Below are 20,000 nucleotides of genomic sequence, written 5' to 3'. Positions count from 1 at the left end.
AGCGGAGAAATTAAAATGGTCGTGCCCAACTGAGCCTGGTTTCTCTCAAGGTTTTTTTTTCTTCACTTCCGCCTTTAGTGAAGTTTTTTTTCCCTCTCCGCTGTCGTCACTGGCTTGCATGGTTCAGGATCTGTAGAGCTGCGCATCGTTGGATTTGCTCTTCAGTATTTGGACTCTCAGTAGTGATTATTAAACCACACTGAACTGAGCTCAACTGAACTGAACTTAAACACTACAAACTGAACTACACTGTTCCTATTTACTATGACCTATAGCTATAGCTGTTTTGAAACAATCTACATTGTAAAAGCGCTATACAAATAAAGGGGAATATCACTTTTTTCTGATTTGGTGTACAAAAGTGAACATTAAAGGTACAAAGGTGTACCCTTATGTCCACCTGTATGGTATAAAAGTGTACTTTTTGAAAAGGTACCATCCCAGTGACAGATTATACACCTTTATTTCTGAGTGTGCAGATATCAATATCAATGAATATCAATATTATTAGTGATTTGACTATCAGATGATCATACTGCATTACATTTTGCTTAGCTTGTCAGAGAAGTATGACTCTGTGTAGTAAACGCTGCTCCAGCTGAAGATTCACTGCTGATTACAGAGCCAACGTTCTTCATTGTCTGTGGAGTTTGAGTTTTGAGTCAGACTATGAGGAAGCTGTGGATGTTTTAGCATTCAGAGAAGTGAGTTTCCATCTGGGACACAGTCGAACAATCAGGATTTGATCTGAGGTGAAGAACAGAAGCGCTCAGATGCTTGATTAGACTCAGACTTGAAAACCTCTTACTAACCTCACGATTCCTCCACTCCGTCACAGGCCGCCTGAGCTGACTGCTGACTCTCAACACCACTTTACACACACACACACACACACACACACACACACACACACACACACACCACAGACTGGAGGACTTCAGTGTCAGTCTACTGTGTATAGCTTGCTAATGCTAGCCTCTCTGAAAACACCTGGCACACCTTTAATGTTATACTGTATGTGCATCAGTATATTTGACCTGTGCATTTATAAGTGTACAAAACTTTCAAGCAAACAAAGCTGGTAATGTCTTAATGTTTGGGGAATGTCAGATGTGCATCAGCGTATTTAATCTGTGCAATAAAGGGTAACACAATACACAATAAAAAGCACAATAAATCTGCTTCTGTATGTCAAATAATGTTATTTAAACACCAGAAGTCAAAGATCTTGAATGAATAACTGTAGTTATTGTAATAAGAATGAATCTAATTTATAAACATCTCTGAGAAAATACCAAAGTGTGATTTAATGTTCATATAAAAGTCTGCTAACATAAATACATCAATGATGCTTGAGAAAATATCTTAGGTCCTGTGAAGTGCTTTGAAATGTGCATTTTTATACAAAGTTTGACGTAATCTCAAGCGAAACACAAAGAGAGGGCGGGGCATAGTGTAGCCCCTCCCTTAAAAAAAAAAAAACAGCTAATAGCGTTGTTTTATCACAGCTCTGCCAGTGAGAGTGGTTAAGCTCAAGCACACCAAATGAACGGCCAATAAGAAGAAGGGGGTGGGGCATGTCAGATATTAGACAGCATTTGATTGGTCGGAAGATTTGATGAGAAACTGATGTATGAGGTGACGTGAAAAAAGCGTATGCGGAAGTGACAAACTACAAGCTTGACATATTTATATCAGTTTTATATCATAAATTTTGTCCCTGTTTTAGTGCACACTAGTTAATAGATATCCAAAAAAACAACAATGCTGATACTAACATCTGAAAAACGTTATTTTAATGTCACGGGACCTTTAAAAACTGATCATTATTATTGTGTTTGTGTGTATTGAGGCTGTCCTGACCTTCTTGACTTCATATTTGATGGACAGTTTGATGCGGCTCAGGCAGGGTCTCTGGTGCTCTGCAGGGGGATTCTGGTCCACGTCTCCATTCAGAATGGCCTCCACTTCTTCTGTGTCCCGACAGAGATCCAGAACACCAACCACAAAGTCCTTACATTGCATTGACAATTTCCTGTAGTCATTCTGAGAGAGAGAGAGAGAGAGAGAGAGAGAGAGAGAGATGGAGAGAGAGAGGGAGAGAGAGATCAAAAGGGAGCCACGCCCACCTGTCAATCAAATCACATGACCATGGTTACACTGTGAGGATAATCTAGAAAACATATCTGCCTATTTATATATTTTTACAGGGCAAAATGAAAAGAAGAAAGTTTGAATATGTGTGTAATCAGGTGGTGAACTGAAACAGGTGTGTGAGTGAAGGGCATGATGGGGTTTGTAGTTCGGTAGAATAGCAGGGAGTGTTCTCGAGCAGTCTGCAAGGGCAACACTGCTGGTGATCATAACCGTTTTGAAAGCAGCCATTACTAGTTCTCGTTTAAAGTTCTTGTTTCATGGCTGATGTTTGTATCATAAAATGCCAATTTATTGTTAATTTTGTATTTGCTCACCTTGGATAAATGAAATAAACTGCATCTTGGTTCGCTTCAGCTCATCTGAGTGATGCAATATATATATATATATATATATACACACACAGGGTGGGCCATTTATATGGATACACCTTAATAAAATGGGAATGGTTGATGATATTAACGTCCAGTTTGTGGCACATTAGTATATGTGAGGGGGCTCATGAAAGAATAAAGTTACATTAAAACCAAGCACATCATTGTTTTTGTTGTGAAATTCCTAATAAGTTTGATATGTCACATGACCCTCTTCCTATTGAAAAAAACAAAAGTTGGATCCAAGAAGATATTCGTGTTGGATATTCTGAGAGCTTTATAGGGTGCTTCTCATTTCTTATTTGTGCATCCTCGTTTCCTTTCCTTGGACACAAGGAAAAGACTCGAGGACCAAAGACACGTCCTCGTATCGTTTAGCGTCACTTCAAAGCGTCGTCAATTAATGCTGGATTTGGCTTGCACGTTTGGATTAACTACATGTCTATGATGTAATGAATAAGCCATTCAAATAAATGATCACCACCCATCTTGAAAAGTTTGCCCCCTCACATATACTAATGTGCCACAAACAGGACGTTAATATCACCAACCATTCCCATTTTATTAAGGTGCATCCATATAAATGGCCCACCCTGTAAATAAACATAAATAAAAAATATCATTCATTCATTCATTTTCCTTCAGCTTGATTATCAGGGTTCACCACAGTGGAATGAACTGCCAACTATGTTGGTATATTTTACACAGTGGATGCCCTTCTAGCCAAAACCCAGTACTGGCAAACACCTATACACTCTCACATTCACACACACACACTACAGCCAGTTTAGTTCATCAATTTCCCTATAGCGCATGTGTATGGACTGTGGGGGAAACCGGAGCCCCCGGAGGAAACCCACGCCAACACGGGGAGAACATGCAAACTCCACACAGAAATGCCAACTGGTCCAGTCGGGACTCGAACTAGCGACCTTCTTGCTGTGAGGGCACAGTGCAACCCCTGAGCCACCGGGCCGCCAAAAATAAAATAAAATAAAACAATTATAATAATTGTAATACGTGAACTAATAACAATTTTAAAGTGCAAAATGAAAAGAAAAATAACACATTTGCCTGTGTTTTGTTGGCACTTTAAAGAAATCAATCATAAATGAAACTATGGAAGCGTTTAAGTCAAGTTAAAGTCGGTTAAAGGGGCCGAGACTTATCTCAGTGTGTTGATGGACTTCCAACTAAAATGGAATATTGAGTAGGGGGCGGAGCTTTCTTTTGAGCATCATTCCAAAACTAATGTAAGAGGGGCGTGGCTATGAATATTAATATACAGGTGCTATTGAAGCGCCGTGGTGCAGGGGTTAGCACTGTTGCCTCACAGCAAGAAGGTCGCTGGTTCAAATCCCGGCTGGGTCAGTTATCATTTCTGTGTGGAGTTTGCATGTTCTCCCGGTGTTGGTGTGGGTTTCCTCTGGGTGCTCCGGTTTACCCCACAGTCCAAACACATGCCCTATAGGGAATTTGGGTAAGCTAAATTGGCCATAGTGTATGAGTGTGAATGTAAGAATGTATGGGTGTTTCCCAGTACTGGGTTGCGGCTGGAAGGGCATCTGCTGTGTAAAAATATGCTGTGGCGACCCCTGAAATAGAGACTAAGCCGAAGGAAAATGAATGATCGAATGAATGAATGAATGCTATTGAAGCCCTCAGGCTGACGTCAACAGAAGGACCGGCACTCCAAATGCAGAAGCAAATGCTCAGACTTTGATTAAAGATGACCAAAACAAACATTTTTATTTTAATTGCACAGATTAATTGTTCGCCTAAAGAATAATAATTTGATCTACCAAAATAAACACTGCAAATGTTGATTTCACAAAGACTTTAAAGCCAGTCAAATACATCTTTGACACAAATAAAGCTGGTGATCGGAAATCAAACTCGCTGAACTTCAGCTCAGAAAACATTATCATTCACAACCACAGCAGAAACCCATTCCAGAAGCCTGTCGGAGAGATAATCTTGTGGAGGAGTCTGTCTGTCCGTCTGCAGAATCAGGCTCTCTGAGCATGGCAGGCCCCTTCGCATCAACAGCTTGAGTCCTGACACTGATCTGAGGTCTGTAGGAGGAACAGATGCCGATGGCTGATCTGGCAGATAATGAGCAGTCGGTCTGTTTCAGCATTACACACCAGTCCCTTCATACAGTGTATGTGTGTGTGTGTGTGTGTGTGTGTGTGTCTGAAGCACGAGCCATTTCTCTAAGACACGGGAATAATCAAGCTCTGTCTGGATAAACTCTGAACATTTTCACAGTTCGAGATTTAAGCAGCTCCACGCTCACGGATCAAGACACACAGATGGATTTGCTTGCTTCGGAGAGATTCAGTCTGTCAAACACGCTGACCGATGACAGACTATAACACTCTGTGGTCTGTAAGATTTATAGTTTTCAGAATATACAAGTTAAATTGATCAAAAGTGAAGGGTATTTATGATGCTGCTTGTTCAAGCTTTTGGGCACAGCTTAATTGTTTTATGTTCAATCCACTTAAATTTGTCAAAATTATTAGGTTGACTGGTTTAAGTCCCGACTGAATGAATGAATCTATCTATCTATGAATAAATGAGTCAATCAACAAATCAATCAATGAATCAATCAACATATGAATGAATAAATGAATCTTCCTAAGCATGAATGAATGAATGAATCAGTCAATCAATCAATCTAGTGAATCAATCAATAAATCAAACAAAAATTTCTTGAATGAATTAAGGAATGAGTCAATCAATCAATCAATCAATCAATCAATCAATCAATCAATCAATCAATCAATCAATCAATTAATCTATAAATGAATGAAAGAATCAATTAATCAATTTATGAATAAATGAATGAATTAATCAATCAATCTATGAATCAATAAATGAATCAACCTATGAATGAATGAATGAATCAAGCAATCAGTCAATCAATGAATCTGAGTAAATCAATCAATAAATCAAACAAAAAATGAATCAGTGAATCAATCTATGAATGAAAGAATAAATGAATGAATGAATGAATCAATCAATAAATGAATGTATGAGTGATTCAATTACTGATTTAATCAATATATGAATGATTAAATAAATCAACATATGAATCAATCAATCAGTCTATCAATCAATCTATGAGTGAATCAATCAATAAATCAAACAAATAATGAATCAGTGAACAAATCTATGAATGAATGATAAAATTTTGGAATAAATGAATGAATTAATCAATCAATCTATGAATTAATTATTGAATTAATCAGTCAATCAATCATTCTATGATTGAACGAGTCAATCAACCAACCAAGCAATGAATCAATTATGGAATTAATCAATCAATATATGAATGAGTAAATGAATCAACCTATTAATCAATCAATTAATCAATCCATCAATCAATCAATCTTTGAGTGAATCACTAAATCAAACAAAAAACTAATCAGTGAATCAATCTATGAATGAATGTAAAAAATCAATTAATCAATTTATGAATGAAAGAATTATAGTAATCAATCAATCTAAGTATGAATAAAAGAATGAATCAATCAATGAATCTATTAATTAATCAGTCAATTAATCATTCTCTGATTGAATGAGTCAATCAACCAATCAATCAATGAATCAATTACTGAATTAATCAATCAATATATAAATGAGTAATTGAATCAACCTATAAATCAATCAATCAATCAATCAATCAATCAGTCAATCAATCAATCAATCAATTAAACTATGACTGAATTAATCAATAAATCAAATAAAAAGTGAATCAGTGAATCAATCTATGAATGAAAGAATTAATGAATCAATTTAGGAATACATGAATTAATTAATCAATCTATGTATGAATAAAAGAATGAATCAATCAATGAATCTATGAAATAATCAGTCAATCAATCATTCTATGACTGAATGAGTCAATCTACCAATCAATCAATGAACCAATTACTGAATTAATCAATCAATCAATCAATTACTGAATAATCAATCAATATATGAATGAGTAAACAAATCAACTTATGAATCAATCAGTCAATCAATCAAACTATCAGTGAATTAATCAATAAATCAAACAAAAAACGAATCAGTGAATCAACTTATGAATAAATGAAAGAACCAATGAATCAATTTATGAATGAATAAATTAATCAATCAATATATGAATGAATTATCGAATTAATCAGTCGATCAATCATTCTGTGAGTGAATCAATCAATAAATCAAACAAAAAATGAATCAGTAAATCAATCTATGAATGAATGAAAGAATCAATGACTCAATTTATGAATGAATAAATTAATCAACCAATCTATGAATGAATTATCGAATTAATCAGTCAATCAATCAATGAACCAATTACTGAGTGACCTTGATGGCAGAATTGCCATTTTCATAACTGTCCCTTTAAGACTAGCTAATATTAAGCCTTATTAACATACAAAAAAGACAAAAAGAACACACGCACACACACACACACACACACACACACACACACACCCACACACACCCACACCCACACACACCCACACACACACGCGCACACGCACAAAAACTTGATCCCAAAGAATTGTTTAATTACAGACTGATTGTTAAAGTTAACCATTTCGCTTCTCAAGCAAATGTAGATTCTTAATTTTACAAAAATCTGTTTATTTTTTGCAGTGTGATGGTCAATAATAGTAAATTAATAGTTATCATTTTGCCAATGTTACAATATTGTTTATTACAGTCTTTGTATATTTCTGCATTGAGATTGTCTTCTTTAATTTAAATGATCTGCTTCCAAAGAGCTGAAATACACATCGAGTCTGGATGAAAAATACCGGATTTTAATCCAGACTAAACAAACAGACTTTAAAGAGCCAAAACAGCCAAGCATAACTACACAAAAACCCTCTGATGGAAAATTCTGGAGAGGGTAGAATAGAAAAAAACATCTTGACATGAAGTGAGTGTACTGTGAGTCATGTAAACATTAGAAACAGAAGCTGGACGTACTGCTAATTGGGGCTGTTTGTGGACAAGATGCTGAATCGATGGTGCGAGAAAGCAGATTTAGCAACAAAAATCTGAAATAAAGCTGATCAGGTCATTAAACAATTAAAAATGAACAGAGAAACTGCCACAACCCCTGATTAATAAGCTCTGTTTATCTTGTGTCTGTGCAATATTGCTACAACACATTAGTTATATTCTGTATTTAATGCTGTTGTTTGTTTTGCTTTTAATAAGAGGCAAACCACGCTCAAACTTCTTCATCAGATGTAAAAATGAGTTATTACTGTAATCAATAATGTATTATAGCACTTTTTTACCCATGACAATCTGTAGGGTCAATATAGGAGGCAAACTTGGGATTATTAAATTCAACACAAAGTTGGAGTATTGTACTGTAATTTTTCCTCATATGGCAGTTTTATTATTGAGTCACTATTACTATTATGCTCAAATATCGAGGCAGTCTTGTTTTTATGGATATTCATGAACCAAAGTAACATTCAGAGCAATTACAGTTGACAAACAATGCTCAAATTGCCTTATTCATTTAGAAATCTATAACCCTTGCAATCATTCATTTAGACATTATTACTTCTTCATTATTCTTTTATTATAAAGCAAATTATGAATGAACCAATGAGTAAATGAATCAATAAATGAATGAATCAAACAATCAATGTATAAACCAATCAACCAATTAATCAATAAATAAATCAATCAGTCAATCAATCAATCACCAAATGAACCAATCAGTCAACCAATGAATGAATGAGCCAATTAATCAACCAACCAACCAACTAATGAATGAATGAATGAATCAATCAATCAATCAATCAATCGATCAATCAATCAATCAATCAATAACTGAATGAACCAATCAATCAACCAACAAATGAATGAATGAATGAATCAATCAATCAAATCAACAAATGAACCAATTAATCAACCAACCAATCAAACAATGAATGAATCAATGTATCTATCAATCAGACAATCAATCAAATGAATGAACCAATCAACCAACCAAAAAATCCACCAACAAATGAATGAATCAACGCATCAATCATTCACCAAAAGAACTAATTAACCAACAACTTAATGAATCAATCACCAAATGAACGTTATGAATGAATCAATAAAGGAACTAATTAATGAACTAACCAACCAATTAATCAATTAACCAATGAATGAATGAATCAATCAATCACCGAATGAACCAATGAATGAATGAATGAATGAATCGATCAATCAACAAATGAACCAATTAATCAACTAACCAATCAATTAGCTAACCAATCAATCAACCAATGAATGAATTAATGAACCAATGAATCAATTAATCTATTAATCAAACAATCAACCAATTAAATGAACCAACCAACCAACCAACCAATAAATCCACCAACAAATGAATGAATGAATGAATGCATCAATCACCGAATAAACCAATCAACCAATTAATCAATCAATCATTGAATTAACTAATCAACCAATCTATCAACCAATCAATCCACAAATTAACCAATTAATTAACCAAACAACCAATAAATGAACTAATCAATCAATTAATGAATGAATCAATCAATCAATCAATGAATCTATCAATAAAACAATCAATCAAAAGAATGAACCAATCAACCATTGAATGAACCCATCAACAAACAAATGAATGAATTAATGTATTAATCAATCTCCGAACGAACCAATCAACCAACAGATGAATAAATGAATGAATGAACGAATGCAATCAATCACCGAATGAACCATTTAACAAACAACAAAACATTGATTCAACCAATGAATCAATCAAGCAAGCAAGCAAGCAATCAATCAACCAACCAATGAATGAACCGAATAATCGACCAATAAATGAATGATTCAATCAATCAATCAATCAATCAATCAATCAATCAACCAACCAACCAACAAATGGACCAATCAATCAATCTATCATCAAATGAACCAATCAATCAATCAAAGAATGAACCAACAAAAGAATCAATCAGCCAATCAATTAACCAATGACTGAACCAAACAACCAACAAATTAATGAATCAATCAATTAATCAACAAATGAACCAATTATTCAACCAATAATTGAATCAACCAACCAACAAATCAATTAATCAACCAATCACTTAATTAAATAAATGAACCAATCAATCAACCAACAAATGAACCCATTAATCAATCAACAAAGGAACGAACAAACTAACAAATACATTTATCAATCAATCAATCAATCAATCAATCAATCAATCAATCAATCAATCAATCAATCAAATAATAACCATAATTAGGCAATACTGTTTTTACAGCTTTCAGGTGTTCAGTAATGTACAGCACTCTGTTTATTTCTGCAGTCATGTTTGATGTCATTGGGCTGGAAGCAGCTCTAGTGTTCTGGCAGCTTCTGTTCACCTGGTAAAGCTTTATCTGCTGTACATTAGAGTGTTGAGCAGATCTGCTGGGAGCACAGAGAACATTGAGAAACTGATGCGGTTTTACAAACGCCTGCAGCTGTGTGTGTGTGTGTGTGTGTGTGTGTGTGTGTGTGTGTGTGTGTGTGTGTGTGTGTGTGTGTGTGTGTGTGTGTGTGTGTGGGTGTGTGTGTTTTCCAGCAGTCTAAGCTTATCTGTTCACACACTGGAAGATGACAGGGTGCACACGCAGGGATGGGCAAAAATACATTGAAGTGTATCTTAAAATAAAAGACCTAATACTTCAATTTTAAGTGCATCAAAATAAACTACAAAATACAGCAGCTGCAACACGCATCAGGATAAAATACTGTATTTTGTATTTTGATAATAAGGGAGCATCAAATTTCTTCGCAAGCGTTCCATCAATAGGACTATAGACCCTTTTCATATCTCCGGGTTTCTCTATAGTGAAAGGCGTCATAGTTGTGTACAGTTAGAGCGCAGTGACAAAACTCCATGATGGTGTTATTAAGACTTTCAGAAAAAGTGGAAGATTAGTGTGAGACTGACGGTAGCCAGAGGCAGGCCCGGATTGGCTAATTGTGAGGACCGGGAGAATTCCCGGTGGGCCGGTGTCATGAGAAATCAGGTCCCCCCTGACAATTGGGTCTGCTTAGGATCCTATTGGTTCACTGGAGTTGTAATAGGTATAGTTTGTATGACCTCTAAACGGTTGTGCTTGTATTTGTAAACATTTGACTACATTATAAACTCTGTGGATGGATCAGTGTTGTGAACAACTTTGATGAAAGCATAAAGAAATGTCGAGATGTTCATAATATGTGTGTGTGCTGGCGCTCACGGGCTGCTTTACGTGCACACACGGCAGAGCTTGAAGGTAAACAAACAACGGCTTATCATAAGCGTTTTATGGATAATTATTTACACAGTAGGCATTAAGGAGGAACATAGAAATGTTATCTGACTAGCATCTAGCAGCTAAATGTGTCTGGGAAAACGTTCACAAGCTTTTATTCTGACAAACCAAGCAAACTTGAATGCGTCTGAGTGTTCTGATTGGCTAAAGTAGACATCTTACGTCAGCGTGTTCTAGACGTGAACGCGCTCTTTCCGGAAATCTTCCATCTGCGTTCACACAGCGCAGCTTTCCGGCAAATTACTGGTAATGTTACAACTTCTCTTTCCGGAAAATAGCCGGAACGAATATACCGGTACTTTCAAAAAGAGCCTGTTCACACGTAATTAATTTTCCGGAAAGGTCTGTATGTGTGAAAGGGGCTAGTGTTTGACAGCAACAGGGTTTCTCAGAGCAAGTTTAAGTCAGCTTCTCTGCCAACTCATTCACCTCTACTCCTGTACACGAGGAGGTATTCATAAACCTGTGTTTCTCTTTCATTTTAGGATAAATTTTGTCCAAATTTCATGCAGAAAGTCCTGTCTTAAAGATGATCTCTTATGGCTCGTTTCCACTGACTGGTACGGTACGGTTCGGTCTGGTACGGGTCACCATTATCAGGCTTGCGTTTCCACTAACAAGGGTACCCTTTTGATGGGCGTGGTGTACGACAGAAAGTTTCAGTCGACGTCATTCTCACTCGAGGAAATGTCTACAATAAAGCTGTACAGGTCACTTACATATCATATGAGAAGCACTTCTCATAAAACAGATGCTTTACACACATAAATACTTGTGTAGAAATGTTTATTACTAACTTTTCAATGAATATGAGTTGATTATAACTGCAGCTCAATGACAGTGCGAAACAGCCTACTGTAACGTCTGTAATTATATTAAATAACTAAATAAATGAACATATATAAACACATACAGCCCCTTACAGTCTCCGATATGTTACCAACTACAGAAGAACTACATATAGCAGACATTTCACCAGTATTTAGATTCAACACAACACAAAATATAGCCTACAGTCAGTGCCACCTCTCATCTGTGTCTGTAATCTTCGGCAGCACATGTAGCCTCTGTTAGACAGTAATTCCGTCATTCCCGGTTCATATTAGTCCAAAATGTGAAGATAATAAGTTAGTTATACATGGCATTTTGTTCATGTTTGCTGAATAATAATGTGCTCCTTTTTTTTCCGGCTTCTCCTTTGTTTCTTCACGCTTCACTCTCGCGTTTGTCAGTGTCTGACAGGATCGGGTTTCAAAAGCACGTCAATAATCAAGCGCAGGTTATTATCATCAGCTCAAGAAGTTTGTTATTTCAGATATAATGTTAGACGCACGCGAGCGCAAGCAAGAAAGCGAAACCGCTCGCGCCTCAGACTGGCTCGTAAAAAACTACGGGGCACAGGGTAAATCTGCTCTACTTCATGGCTTTGTGGCTGCTCATCAAGACGACGACAAGGTTTGTTTGAGCCCAGATCGACCATGGCTCGTTATTATATGTATTTATAATTCCGCTTTAATCTCTCGCTGTGTATTTTAAACATGGCGGGTTTTTTGTTTTCATTCTGGCTTGTTGCATAAGCGAATGACGTATCTCTGTAAACCAATAGCGTTCAGCTGCGTGTGTGGCTCCGCCTTTTGGTACCCTTTCTTGTGTTTGGTACCCTTTCGAAAGGGTGCTGAAAAAGTGGTACGGTAGGTTCGGTTTGGTACGCCTTTTGACAGTGGAAACGGCTATAAAAGCGTACCAAACCGTACCGTACCGTACCACTCAGTGGAAACGGGCCATTAAATCACTGTAATGCAGATAATGAGTTAGAATTTAATACTAGATCTTATTATTGTGCTATTATCCATTGGGTGGCCAGTAAATCTGACACCATGTCTTAACAGACTTATAATTTAAAAGGGTGATGTATTCCTTTATTTTCCTTTAGCTTAGTCCCTTATTCATCAGGGGTCGCCACAGCAGAATGAACCGCCAACTATTCCAGCATATGTTTTACACAACGGATGCCCTTCCGGCTGCACACCCATACACACTTTTGTTTATCCAATTCACCAATAGCGCATGTGTTTGGACTTGTGGGGGAAACCAGAGCACCAGGAGGAAACCCACACCAACACGGGGAGAACATGCAAACTCCACACAGAAATGCCAACTGACCCAGCCGAGACTTGAACCAGCGACCTTCTTGCTGTGAGGCCACAGTGCTAACTGGTTTTTATTAGTTAAAACAAACCACAGGTTGGCTTTATCTGATGAAAACAGCTTTGACTGATCTCCTGGACTGTCCATTAGTCTTCCCGTGATTTGTTTACGCGACAGCTCTTTCTATTAGCGGCTCTCTCTGTTTAGCATATGATGATGGAGTGGATATGAAAATGTCAAACGATGAAAACAATGCCATCACACACTTGAGAGTGTGTGTGTGTGTGAATGACTGATAGCTAAAGCTGTATAACAGATTTGCCCTTTTCACTGGACTATTGTGAAGAGCTCAACAACACACATTTCATTCATTTATTCATTTTCCTTTGGCTTAGTCTCTATTTCAGGGGACGCCACAGCGGAATGAATCGCCAACTATTCCAGCATATGTTTTACACAGCGGATGCCCATCCAGCCGCAACCCAGTACTGGGAAAAACCCATACACTCTCACATTCACACACATACACTACGGCTTACTCAATTCACCTACTGTATAATGCATGTGTGGGAAACTGGAGCATCCAGAGGAAACCCACGCCAACACAGGGAGAACATGAGAACATGTCCCCTCCCCAGCTGGGACTCGAACCAGCAACCTTCTTGCTGTGAGGCTGCAGTGCTAACCACTGAGCCACCATGCTGCTCCAATACACGTGTATGATGCTTTAAAACAAACACACTTACAATGCAATATATATATATATATATATATATATATATATATATATATATATATATATATATATATATATATATATATACATTTTTTATGTAAAAACCACCAAGATGAATATTAATATACCCTTTTAGAAATTATATATATATTTTTGATTGTCTACAGAACCAATCACTGTTGTCCAGACATTGCCTAATTAATCAAACTTGCCTACTTCACCAAATTAACCTAGTTAAGCCTGTAAATGTCACTTTAAGCTGTATACTAGTATCTTGATAAATATCTAGTCAAATGTACTGTCATCATGGAAAAGATAAAATAAATCAGTTATTAGAAATGAGTTATTAAAACTATTATGATTAGAAATGTGTTTTCTCTCTGTTATACATCATTTGAGGAAAAAAGTAAAATATTTCACTAAATTATTATTATTATTCTTCTTCTTCTTCTTCTTCTTATTATTATTATTATTATTATTATTATTATTATTATTATTATTATTATTATTATTATTATTATTATTATCCAAGCTTGCAGATAGCTGGTAAAAATTCACCCGGACTTTCAATCCTGTCAAGATATGTACTACAACTCCCGTCATGCACCAAACACACACCTGTTCCGGCTCTCCTTTGATTACACACACACAGCTGGAATTGCTCAAGATCTGATTACTCAGACTATATAGACTGCTCACTTTGTCACACACATTGCTGAGTCTTGTTGATTTACACCCTGTAACATTATAAAGGGTTTTCCTTCTTTAGTCTCTCCATGTTTGATCCCTGCCTTGTTCACGTTTATGTTGTCAGACACCCCTTTCAACCATTTGCCTGTGACCTTACTATGCTTCTGAATTTCCTTGTGTGTACCCGTTTGCTCCTGTTTGACCATTGCCTGTCTGATGACTCTGAATAAAGCTGTTAGAGATCCTCTTTCTGTTATCACCTGACTCTTCTTGTGGTTACAATATCACAGAAAGGTTATCAATTTTCCTTTCAACTGTATGAATGATCATTTATAATAAATGTTGAAATATTCCATAAATATATATAAATAGTCTGAAACTCACGGTCTTATTTTATGGCTCATAAGATTTAAAAGTAAAGTGCATTGCTGTAAAAACACAATCACTCTTGTTTAAACTCAGGCATGAGATGTTACTACAACAGCACTTTACTCATTTGTACTCATAACATAAATCTTTCCACTGTTGTTCTACTCTGGAGAGTCAGATTAATCATTTATAGTATGATAAATGCCTTGTGTTCTCGTTTGTAAGTTGCATCGGAGCGTCTGTGAAGTGAATAAATGTGACTATATTCAGACAATAGCAATTTAATTTCTCCTCCTCCATTATAAGCACTCAGCACAGTTGCTTTCAGCTTTCACTATATGACTGTAACTCCTGTGGATTTTCCATTACAGCCTCAATGTTATATAATTAATATAATTAATCAGAGTGATGTTCAATTACAGACAACTACGTCTACAACGGAATCACTCCAATGTGTTGAACAACGTCAATCATTTTCAATTCCACACGCTTTTTACCTCACTGCAAGTTTATTTGTACTCCTTTACATATTATTTATTCTTCTTTTATATTTACTTATTTAGTGCTGTATAAAAACATTATAAGAGTTTGCCACAAAAATCAGTCAAGAGAAAGAAGAAATCAGTTCATTGAACATTTTAAAATGATATTTTTGTTTTGTTGTAGCTTTGAATAAGCAGATTTTTTTTTAATCCATTTTTAAAAAGTATAATAGATTTAATTGTATTAGACGGTTTTTAACACTAAATAGTTAAATAGCTTTTTATTTAACTAAAAGTCACTTGGAAAATAAATGTACTTAAATCTACTTAATTATGAATATAAACTTCTGCCATTCATGCCTGTAATTTACAGGTAAGATAAAAGTTGACAAAGGAAAAATAACACACAAAAACAAAAAACTAGACAAAACAACAAACGAAAACAAAATAAAAACACACAAAAACATCACCAACACACACACACACACACACACACACACACACACACACACACACACACACACACACACACACACACACACAACAAAACAAAAAGAAAAAGAAAAAGGAAACTAAACAAAATAAAAACACAACAAAACAAAACAAAACACACGAAAACAATAAACACAGTAAAACAAATCAAAATGAAAAATAAAAGAAAGTGAACAATAAAACAAAAAGAAACAAAAAAAGAAAAGAAAAGAAAAGAAACAAAACAAAGCAAAACACAAAAACGAAATAAAAACAAACCACAAAACAAAAACAAAACGGGGAAAAAAACGACTGAAAACAAAAAGAAAACAAATCAAAAACAACATGAAAAAAGAAGAGGAAAACAAAACAAAACGAAAATGAAATAAAAACAAACCACAAAACAAAACAAAAAGGAAATAAAAACAAAAAGGAAAATAAAATAAAAAACAAACAAAATTAAATATAAACAAAAACAAAACAAAACCAATAGAAAAAGAAAAGAGAAACTATACAAAAAAAGAAATGAAAAAACACAAAACAAAACAAAAAATCTAAATAAACACACAAAAACAAAAAAGCACAACAAAACAAAACAAAACAAAATGAAACAAAACACACAAAAACAAATAAACACAGTCAAACAAAACAAAAAGAAAAAAAAAGAAAATGAACAATAAAACAAAAAGAACAAAAAAAAGAAAACTAAACAAAAAGAACAAAATGAAAAGAAAAGAAACAAAGCAAAGCAAAACACAAAAACGAAATAAAAACAAACCACAAAACAAAAAGAAAGCAAAGACAAAAGGGGGAAAAAAACAACTGAAAACAAAAAGAAAACAAATCAAAAACAACATGAAAAAAGAAGAGGAAAATAAAGCAAAACGAAAATGAAATAAAACAAAAAGGAAAATAAAATAAAAAAAGAAAATGAAATGAAAACAAAAACAAAACAAAACCAATAGAAAAAGAAAAGAGAAACTATACAAAAAAGAAATGAAAAAAACACACAAAACAAAACAAAAAAACTAAATAAAAACAAAAAGGAAACAAAAACAAAAAGGAGAACAAAAGGAAAAAGAAAACAAAATGAAATGAAAACAAAAAACAAAACAAAACAAAACAAAAAAAGAAAAGGACAAGGAAAACAAAACGAAATGAAAACGAAATGAAAATAAACCACAAAACAAAAAGAAAACGAACACAAAAGAAAAGGAAAAAGGGAAAAATGAAATGAAAACAAAACAATACAAACACAAAGCAAAGCAAAACCAAAAACACAACTAAAAACAAAATAAAACAAAAACACACAAAAAGAAAACAACACAAGACAAACTTGCGATTTAACAAAAGCTGCAATTGTCCTGAAAATGCTGACGACTCCTTTCGTCAGCTCCTTTTCACTTCCTCTTTTAGAAACAATAAATATCTGTCGAGCACTTTGAGCTTTAAAACTCTGAAGAGCTCCGACATGCGCACACAGCTACACTGAACACTCGTTTTCAAATATAACCTTTAATAAATACATAATATGAGCACTGTAATACCTTCAAGTTACTGAACCTAATTTAAACGTCTCAAATTCTAATGGAAAATTCTAAAGGAAAGAAAACTGCTGACATTCAGGGTAGCACGAGAGCAGTAATTTCCTCCATTCTGTGCTGCAGGATCATCTTAAAACCCGTCCTGCCTCCTGCTCTAATGAACATCCCCTACAATCCTGCATTAATCCTGCTCAGAAAAACCACTGCATTCCATCCGTCTCATCGCCACGGGCAACAGATGTCATGTTACCGATGGCAACTGGAGTCTGGAAACACGTGGAATGTCTGAGTCTACGCTGATTTGCCTCCAGTCTGTTTTCAGCAGGATAAAAGCCCTGTTTGTTTCCATCAGAAGCCACTTGTGGAGACGAGACTATCTGTGCACCCATATGGCCCTTAAATGTGAAGCACTTCAGCAGGAATTAGCGGAGAGACGCAAAACCTGACAGTTTTTATGAGGTTGGGGAGTAAATTCCCGTTTTTACAGGGTGGAAAGAAGCAGAGAATGATTGGATTTGACAAAGCAATGGACCGCAGGCCTCATCTCTGCAGATCCAAGATGAGGAGGATGCAGAAACAACTGCGAACATCCTACACTCAAAACAAATAAACCAAAGTGAGCTGAAACAACACAATAGACATCACATGGTTTCCGGTTTCACTCCACGCAGTGTATCGCTACTTCCGCCGATAGAAATCCCCATAGAGAACTCACAGCTGTATATTTACTACAGATATTGTTCATCTGTGACTACGGCTGTTTTTTATTGTCTGCATTCAAGGTGAAACATCTGACCAAAAAAAACTACTTACAGATTATCCAGATTTCAGCTTGAACCATGAAAATGGAGGCCCTATCATACACCCAGCGCAATGCAGCGCACGGCGCAACGCAATTGTTTTTTGCTAGTTTCAGCTTGGCTTGGAGTCGTTGTGACGTTTTGCACCACGCTGTTTAAATAGCAAATGCATTTGCACTCATATGTGCACCCATAGGCGTTCTGATCTAAAAAAGTAGGCGTGTTGAGGAGCATTGCTGGTGCGTTGCAATTTTGAGGAACTATAATAGACTGTTCTATAGACCAGAACAAATCAGATCTATAGTCCAGCGCAGAGCGCGTTAGTTGTGCGCCTTGCTTACACACTGCTTAATACACACAACATGTAGAGCAATACGCAAATATCTTTACGTATGAAAAAGAATTAAAATATTAAGGATATTTATATAGGATATAATAAGGATATATATAGGATATAAATATAAAAGATTAAAATATTAAGGATATTTATATAGGATATAATAAGGATATATATAGGATATAAATATAAAAGATTAAAATATTAAGGATATTTATATAGGATATAATAAGGATATATATAGGATATAAATATAAAAGATTAAAATATTAAGGATATTTATATAGGATATAATAAGGATATATATAGGATATAAATATAAAAGATTAAAATATTAAGGATATTTATATAGGATATAATAAGGATATATATAGGATATAAATATAAAAGATTAAAATATTAAGGATATTTATATAGGATATAATAAGGATATATATAGGATATAAATATAAAAGATTAAAATATTACAAAAAAATATTATTTTCTAGCCTACATAAATATAAAAACCATACTTTCATGCCTTCTTCATCTCGGGGGGGCTTTTTCAGTTTATTCTTGACAATTTGCTTTTTTATAATGTTATTATTATTAGCAGTATTATTTATTATATGCATATTTATAATTGTTTTATTAAAAACAAGCTTAGATTTGTCCACATGTCAGGTTTTAGACCATATGGGGCACAGCATATGTATTTGGATATAGCTCAGTTTTTTAACTCACTTCATTATTATCGTTCATTTATTCGTTTGCTGGAAATTAGAACTGAATTTAGAAATAGTTTTGAAACAAATCTTTGCGCTTAATAAATTCAATTAATTATGTATAGGCTAATGGATGTCTGTGCTTACAAGGTTTCTCTATCCACGAGAGTAAAAGTGTAAGTAAAGAATGAGGAGGCTCATCTCTCATTCTTGCACTGTAGATCCTCTGTTGAACTGTTTTATTGCTAGTGAAGCGTTCAGTTTTTTCACTTAAAAAGTCTGACATGTAAATAGCAAATGCACCATGGCGCGATGCAACTGACTCTTAAAGGGAATGGGAGATGAGACTCTGATTGGTTAATTCTCAAAACACACCTATAACTCGTTAAGGGAATATACTCAACCCTGTTAGACCATGCGCCATGGTGCAAAGCAGATTTTTCCGTCCCTAAATTAGCAGAAGTGGATTCTGACATGCCCTTAACCCGTTTGCGCCCTGCGCTTTGCAATTTGTTTAAAGTCCCATTTTGACGATCCATGCGCAGAGTCAATTGCTTTGTGTTGCTGTCTTTACTGCAGATGAAGCTGGTATGTACTTGTCAGTATTTGTCAAATAAAGATTTCAGATGTTTCAGATGCAAACATTTTTTTAAGTCAGATTTATTTTATTTATTCATTTTTGTGTCAAAAATAGTAAGTAATAAATATCAAGTAATAAACAAGTAATAAATAAAACTGAGTGTTTTACTGTGGTTGTTTACAGTGGACAGTTGATTCACATTCACATTCACATTCTCAGTTCTCTGCCATTTATTTCTATACAGGTCTTTTATTCATGA

General features: G+C 35.0%; 1 protein-coding gene across 1 annotated transcript in view; it reads right to left on the bottom strand.

Moving 5' to 3' along the window:
- The window catches only part of trpc7b (transient receptor potential cation channel, subfamily C, member 7b), a 198,875-nt gene extending 181,166 nt beyond the window's left edge, over nucleotides 1–17,709 (bottom strand). Inside the window, exons 1-3 of the mRNA XM_056472900.1 lie at nucleotides 17,571–17,709; nucleotides 4,476–4,633; nucleotides 1,864–2,046 (exon numbers count right to left, since the gene is read on the bottom strand). Coding sequence (XP_056328875.1) covers nucleotides 1,864–2,046; nucleotides 4,476–4,633; nucleotides 17,571–17,709 — 480 coding nt within the window. The remainder of the gene's footprint in view (nucleotides 1–1,863; nucleotides 2,047–4,475; nucleotides 4,634–17,570) is intronic.
- Nucleotides 17,710–20,000: the final 2,291 nt, after the last annotated feature.

Source organism: Danio aesculapii, chromosome 14, assembly GCF_903798145.1.
Source record: "Danio aesculapii chromosome 14, fDanAes4.1, whole genome shotgun sequence".
Taxonomy (NCBI): domain Eukaryota; kingdom Metazoa; phylum Chordata; class Actinopteri; order Cypriniformes; family Danionidae; genus Danio; species Danio aesculapii.
This window is presented reverse-complemented; position numbering and strand designations above follow the sequence as displayed.